Below are 7,501 nucleotides of genomic sequence, written 5' to 3'. Positions count from 1 at the left end.
ACTAGAAAAAGGAAATAATTGAAAAGCAATTCTAGCTTGAAAAGAACCGTGCTTAGTGCCATAGTTGGTGCAGATCTTTTAAAAAAAATACATTAGATCATAGATGTTTAATCTGAAGCCAGGCCCGGTTTTATGCATGGGAAGGGCCGAGGTTAGCACTAGCGTTAGGCTCATCTGTATACAATTTCAGTTATAACTTTTAGTATAAGTTATGTCAGACGGTTAGTTATATTTGTTAACATATTTCCAATAATTCCATTTTGTGATCCTTTCAAAGCAATATTTCTCCAGTGGAGGTGTCTTGCAGATGGAGGCTAAGGAATACAGCCCCCCCCTCAAATCCGTAACTTGCCTGAAACAAATGTGGCCAACATTCTGAAAATGAATAGGTTAAAAAATAACTGAATAACCAGAAGCACCATAATAGTAATCGCAATTGATTGTTAATTGATTATTTGATTATTCTGATGCATTTCTTAGTTGCTGCCTGCATAGGTATATGAATGTAATTACACGGATGCTGGTGCAAATGTTGTCAATTGCCAAGTTGGGTGATAGGAAATCAGCCTGATATTAGGTTCTCATTTGACTGCACTAAAAACACGGAGTGAAAGTTTCGTGGCCATGATCTTCAGTGTATCTGCAGGCTACTAACAAATGATGTAGAAGAACATCAAATTAAATCAAATTTATACCTTAATTAATTAGGACATGGCTGAATGTCGGCGGCAAGGACTTCCAGTCTACATTTCGCATGCAAAATGAATCATTCGACAACGCGACGCATTCCGTAGCTATGACTTGCATGGTTCAGCGAACGGCAATGCCACCTGTTTGTTTACATCAGACCTTGACCAAGGATTATATATAAGGTAATAGATAATCTTTGCCTAAACTTGCACGAGGTGTATTAGAACACAATGAATCTGTTTATAGTTTGCATTTTGAAACAGGACTTCCCCGATGGTAAGAAATGTAGTGATAGAACAAGTAAAACTAGATGCATTAGATTTTGACTAAAGCGAGTGGTTAAAAGTAAAACGTAAGCTGTATTTTGCTATTATTACTACCACCAAGCCAGCCATTACTTCCTTAAAACGACACTCCCAACACAAAGAAATATCAACAAACTTGCAACATACAGAATTACATGTCTTCAATTGTATAGCAGCACCAGAGCGTGTGAAGAATGATTGACAAAAGATTCTGCAACAACTTCAAAAGCGTATAAAAAAAATGTGTCCTAATTAGACCAAAACGTCCAAGTTCAAAGAACAGAATAAGATATAAAGGCTAGGCCAAATGCTTCACTTGGTATAACACTTCTTTTCCCGCTCTACTAATGGTAGATATTCCTATGTCCGACAGAGGGCAGGTTGATCGTGGTCCGTGCACTGTCCTGAGATTTGACTACCTTTCATTAGCTGTAAATTTCTTCTTGCATTATGGGTACGCGTTGTGCCAATCTCTATCTACCTTGGCGTTGTGCATTTCGTGTTGGCGGAGCGTTGCAAGCGGTTGCAAGGAAGTAACGTTCGCAGCTGTCAGGATTACAACTAGCAATAAATAAATAATGACGACTACCCGTCCGTATAAAACGACTGGACAAGGAAGAGGAAGGAGATGCAACAGCAAGGTATCTGCAAATCTACAGTAGCTCCTAGTTTCTAATAAAGAATAGTGATTTATAAATCCATGGTTTGCTTACAAAAGTAGCTGTTGCAGTAGAATAATCATGTTTTAAAATAGTATTTCTGGATACATAAGATAAATTTTGATAAAGAAGTTTATGTCTTGAACTGCATCTAACATATAGGCTAGTTTTGTGCAGTTTTCCTTGTGTTCTGTGGGCAGTATACTTATATTACTACAGTTCATGCAACAAGAACACACATCTGTACGCTGATATAGTCTGCAAAACTAAATATTGTTGTTACTCAATTATTTTTCGAAAAATATGGAATCCATTTAGAAATTCAAAACTCACTCAGTATCAGAATATGTACAATTATAAGCATGGCATGCTAGTAGCCAAGATTTATTTGTAAAGGTTTAGCCATAGTCTTCAAAGCATTATTCATTGGTTGCTACAAAGACGTATTCAAGCGAATATGCCACTGTGTATGCTTTGTGTAGAACGGAAAGGTAAATAAGAATTCTAGTGTACTTTGAATTTATGAAGACAAGCAATGTAATGTTACACATTTTCGTATGATATTTTGTAATTTTTCTGTTAACGTTTGGAAATTTTTAAATGGCGTAATTTACCTAATAATAATTCAGATGGCAATTAAGTTTTTAAAATGTTTTAGGTAAAAGCAGATCCAGTAGTGTTACTTCAAATACTTGATGAACATAAGAAAAAGTGAACTTAGAGAGTCGTATAATAAGATGGGGGAGGGGAATCTCTTTCCACGGAAAAGAAAATTAATTTCAAAATGAAGAAGTTGGGAAAGAAATTAAGTATAGAAAGAAATGAATTCGTTGGCTGTCTGCTGATTGTATAAGTCGTAAGATGTGCGGTTTCTTCCGTTTTCAGAAGGAGATAGTAGGATATATCAGCTTCCATTCTGCTTTTTGAAAAATTGTTATTTCTTCGAGAAGGGTTCATGTTTTTTATGGATGAAGAAGTGTTCCCCTGTGCATAGCACCACGCCATGAAGGTGTATAGGGGGTTTGGGAGTAACGCCCCACACTTTCTTGATCCGGTCGTGAGTGGGGGTGATGTGATCAGCATCACGCCCTGACCGCCTTTACCCTACAGGGTTTCCCCCAGGTACCCATGTTATTCGACGCTGGGTGGGCGCCGGGGCCGCTTCCATCGTTTTTTATGGATACATTATGAAATATTTAGAGTGCGGAAACATAGACACTGGCAAGCCTGAGACATGTCGTGAATATCGAGGTTAAAATCTGGTAACTAAATCTCGAAGAAAATGGGGGTAGGTACACAACATGGCAGATGAGAATTTTAGTCTCGTTTCTCGTCTCCAGGTGCAAATGAAAGTATCTTTCTAATCTAAAGTCTGGTAATAATAGATACAAATAAGTAAACCAAAGTTTTTGCACATTAAACAGAAAACTTAACCTTAGATATTCAAGGCTTTGAGGTATGTTTCAAAATTAGCACAATACAGGAGTTTTGATTTATCCTAAATTATCATATAATTTGCATTCAAATTTGTAAAAGCTCGAACGAGATGAAGCTCTGGACGATAAGTATCCATTTCACATATGCCTGTCCCGCTCTCGAGTCAATCAGAAGAAAACGTGACATGAAGTATTTATCTTCTTCCGTGTATGCCATGTTAAATCACATACCTACACAGTGCAAAATGTTGAAGTCGAGGGTGGGCAGACTAAGTACAATTTCAGAACCAACAAATCTGTTCCCCGCATTATTTTTAAGGCTCATGAGCCACGTCCATGCTTGTAAATCCGGTATTGTATTTCTAATTTACAATGCATTTGTGGGTAGGACCCGTTTTCTTCATGGTACAGCGATTGAGGGTTGTTAAAGTGAACCGTATACTTACTTTATTTGGCTTTACTTTTTGTTAACAAGTAAGACTGTATTGCTGATAAACGTAAAGGCGTGGCACGACTCTTATTAGGAGAAGCCAAAGCGCTGGTGCTGCCACCCACCGTTGAGAGTGCAACAAACTGATGCAAGCACCTTGCCAACTTTTGAGCCAACTGCGGTTAGCGACCCCGTTCAACGTGTGCTGATTTATTTAACGTATTCTTAGTAGCTCACAGAAGCTCTTGAGGGAAAGAAAAAGTTACAGAGGGTGCCGAACCCTTTAACACTTGACGAAATGAACTAATATATGAGGTGTGACAATTTAAATCCCGGAATGGCCGCAGCGTGTAGCTGAGGTGTTGAGTCCGGCAAGCTCACGCATTCAAGCATTAAAACAAAAAAAAATACGTTCGGCCAGGCCCGTAGCCAGGCAGGGGCCAGGGGGGGCTGAGCGCCCCCCTACCACATTGACATTAGGTAAAACTATCTTGTGTAATTTGTTTGCAGTGAAGAGTGAAAATGTAGAGGAGATATTATTTAGCTCACAACTTTGGTGAAGGTTAAATTTAGGGAGCAAATTTTCTTCTCTAGATTTTAGAAAGTTTCTTCACAGGGGAGCTTCTTTATCTGTACCTTCGTTGCCCCTGTTACGACCTCTCATTTATACGGAAATCTGTGACTTTGATGCAGTGGCGTAGCGCAGTTCTCTGCCCCCCTGCAAGTAAAATATTTGGGCCCCCCTCAGTGGAAAAAAGAAACATCGAGATGATGCCAGAGTGGGGGCGGACGCACAATAGTTAGCAACCCCCCCCCCCCCACAGTTGTAAAACGATTAAACTTTAACCCTTCCTTCCCATTTTTTGTCATCGACTTAGGATATATATCAGTTTAGTAGTTTGTCGAAACTAAATCAGAGTGATCTGAATCTCTGATTGGATGAAGAAATTAGAAATATTTTCTCTTACTTCAATGGGGTGTCACAGCCAGGATTCTTTTTTTTAAGGAGGGTGGAGGCTTCACACAGCCAACTATTTTGTTCGTGATCCTTTGTATTTTCTGTTTGAAACGTTTTTTTCATAATAGACATATATTTAAAAAAACACTGTTTCGGGAAACTGTTTAAAGGATAGTAAACACTCCTTTCTTGGACTTGGAGGTGGATGCACCTTCAGCCCAAAAAGCCATCCTCTGTCTATGCCAGGCCATGATTCAACGTAAGAGCCACTCACATTACGCTTCTAATACTAATAGTGAGTTACATACTCAACCAAACTTATCATTTCAGTTTTGGGGGTTGAACTGGACCTCTACATTGTCAATGGTGACCTAATATGAACGGGTCAATTGCAATTTGCTGGTAAGAAATAGAGGCGGACTCAAGTCTTGAGAAGTAGAAAAGTAAGCAGCGACTGGACTTCATTCTCTGAAAATTGGTCACTCAATGAAATGCCGATTGGAGCATTGTATAGCTACGTTGTATACCCTGCGTGGCGGAATTGGGGCTACTGGACCTAAGGGCAAAGGGAAAATTGCCTCTGGGATCAATATCCTGAGTTTTTGGGCCCCTTGAAGTGGGCAATTTATCTCAGATCTTATTCCAATCTAATACGGAGGCTTTTGAAAATATTTGGGAGGAAGTTACATTTTAAATATGACTAATATTACTGGTAATAAAAAAGGTCATAAATTATCAAGTTTGTTTGTTTAGGTATTGTGTAACAATAAGGCATCGACTGGTTGAGCAACTGAACCTTTCTACTGGATTCGTAACCGTAGACGATTGGCACACTACACTACATTTCGGGTGTTGCGGGGGCGTCTGCTACGCACATGGACGTCCGCAGGTTTTTTTCCAGGGAGGGGCAAGGAAGGTATTTTTCTCCGGGGGGGGCAAACAAGGCACATTTTCCCCAAAAATAGTGTTGTTCCCTAAAAAAACATTGCTTAAATTTGAATTTATGGTGTTCATGCAATAATTAACACATATTATTGTGGCAAAAATGAAATTATATATGTGTGAAATACATAATTTTTGGTTGACTTTAATTTTCCAGGGGGGGCACGGCCCCCCCTTGTCCCCCTTCCGGGCGCCCATGGCTACGCCACTGCTTTGATGTCATTATGCAAATTCCCTCCGCATCTGCGTCAAAGGTGAACAGCTCCCAAGTTTTGGAAAGGAAGGGGAGTTTTATTGTTTCGGCCGGTGAGTGGAATCTACGCTAGGCACTATGATTGAATATTGTCCATCTTTTCTTGGTGATATAAATATCTGTATCATCAAACGTAGTATGGAGTGTGTAGTAAGGGATGATTTTAGTAGCAGACAATTAACACTTCAAGCGATATTTTAAAATATATATAAAAATGTAGTATTTGTGTGTTATTTCTAACTTTATGTAACTTAATGACCCCCTTCCCCCCACACCTAATTTACCTTCATTTAACACTGTTAAACTTTTGAAAAATGGACTTGATTTACAAAGCCACCCCTAATAACCCGTGAGCCCCCCCGGAGATCAATTCTGGCTACGGACCTGGTTCGGACATGTTCCAACTTGCGTTGATACGACCAAACGAAACGAGTCGTTTGTTCCCGACCAGCAGAGGAAGTAGTACGTGCCCGTGGTACTTCTGTACTTCTGATGGAGATAAAATTTCAGCAAAAATAAAGCCACGAATGTTGACAGTTGACCAGAAAGAACGCCGGCGTCACATTTAATCTCAGTGGTGTTTTCAATAAGACACAGCAACAAAAGGCCAGAACATGCAGAGAAAAACAGAGAATTCGCCTCGGCCGCTGAAAAGCACGTACGAGGTGTGGCTAGAAAGAAACCGGATTGGTGTTGCTGTCGACAAACGGCAAGCACGTCAAGGTCAAGCGGTGCATGAGTGTATAACCTGATATCCTGCCTATCGACTGTGTGATTGCCCAGGGTGCACGGCGCTCAGTTCCGTTGTAGCTTGTGGACGAAGTAAACCGTACGTCTGTGCTCCGTCGGAAAAAAAAGTTAAGTGTGAAAGTGGAACAGCGTATCAATATGAAATTTCTTATGAAACTCGGAAAATCCGCCACATAGACTTATGGTTTGTTGAAGGAAGTGTACGGAGATGAGTGTTTATCACGCACACAAGTGTTTCAGTGGTTTCAAAGGTTTAAAGGTGGACGAGAAGTGATCGCGGCGACTCGTGTCCTAGACGGCCTTGCACGTCAAAAACGGAATCCAATTGCAAATGTTGGTGAATTGTTTCGTATTGGGTACCCGAAGGTCAAACTGTCAAGCAACATTATTTCATTACTGTGCTGACGAGCCTTCGTGAGCGAGTTAGAAGATGAAGACCTGATTTGTGGAAAAGCAAGTCATGGATTCTTCATCAGGACAATGCTCCTGTCCACACGGCATTGTCAGTCAAGGCTTTTTTGGCCAAGTGTGGAATTCCAGTGTTAGAACATTCATCATATTCGCCGGATCATGGTCCGTGCGACTTTTTTTTTATTCCCAAAGGTCAAATCAGCAGTGAAAGGAACCAGATTTACGACCGTAGAATCTGTGAAAGTAAAAGCGACGGAGGCCATGAACATGGTTTCAGAAACACTGCTTCCAGCAATGGAAGATTCGTATGGAGCGGTGTATCGATAGTGCAGGGGAGTACTTTGAAGGGGATAATGTTCGTATTGTACAAAATAACCAATAAAAGAGTTTGTAGCAACAATCCGGTTTTTTCTAGCCACACCTCGTATATCTCGCTTGCAGATTAAAGCCATGCTTGTCTGCTCACAAGGGATAGTTCGCTAGGACAAACGGTGATTCAGCACTGTTATTTGGAAGTGCTGACAAGGGTGCGGGAATCCATTAGGAGGAAAAGAGCCGAACTGTGGCCTGACAAGTTGATTCTCCACCATGACAATGCCTCTGCGCATAAAGCGTATAATTCGCGAGTTCCTGGCTAAAAATCCATTACAAAAATGAATCATCCACC

The 7,501-nt window shown here is 40.4% G+C and overlaps 1 protein-coding gene across 1 annotated transcript in view; it reads left to right on the top strand.

Annotated features, from left to right (window-relative positions):
* The first annotated feature begins 1,497 nt into the window (after window positions 1-1,497).
* The window catches only part of LOC145980728 (uncharacterized), a 45,760-nt gene continuing 39,756 nt past the window's right edge, over window positions 1,498-7,501 (top strand). The window contains exon 1 of the mRNA XM_083113789.1: window positions 1,498-1,636. Within this exon, the coding sequence (XP_082969915.1) occupies window positions 1,574-1,636 (63 nt within the window). The 5' untranslated portion in view covers window positions 1,498-1,573. The remainder of the gene's footprint in view (window positions 1,637-7,501) is intronic.

This window comes from Lepisma saccharinum, chromosome 28, assembly GCF_977018435.1.
Source record: "Lepisma saccharinum chromosome 28, izLepSacc3.1, whole genome shotgun sequence".
Taxonomy (NCBI): Eukaryota; Metazoa; Arthropoda; class Insecta; order Zygentoma; family Lepismatidae; genus Lepisma; species Lepisma saccharinum.
This window is presented reverse-complemented; position numbering and strand designations above follow the sequence as displayed.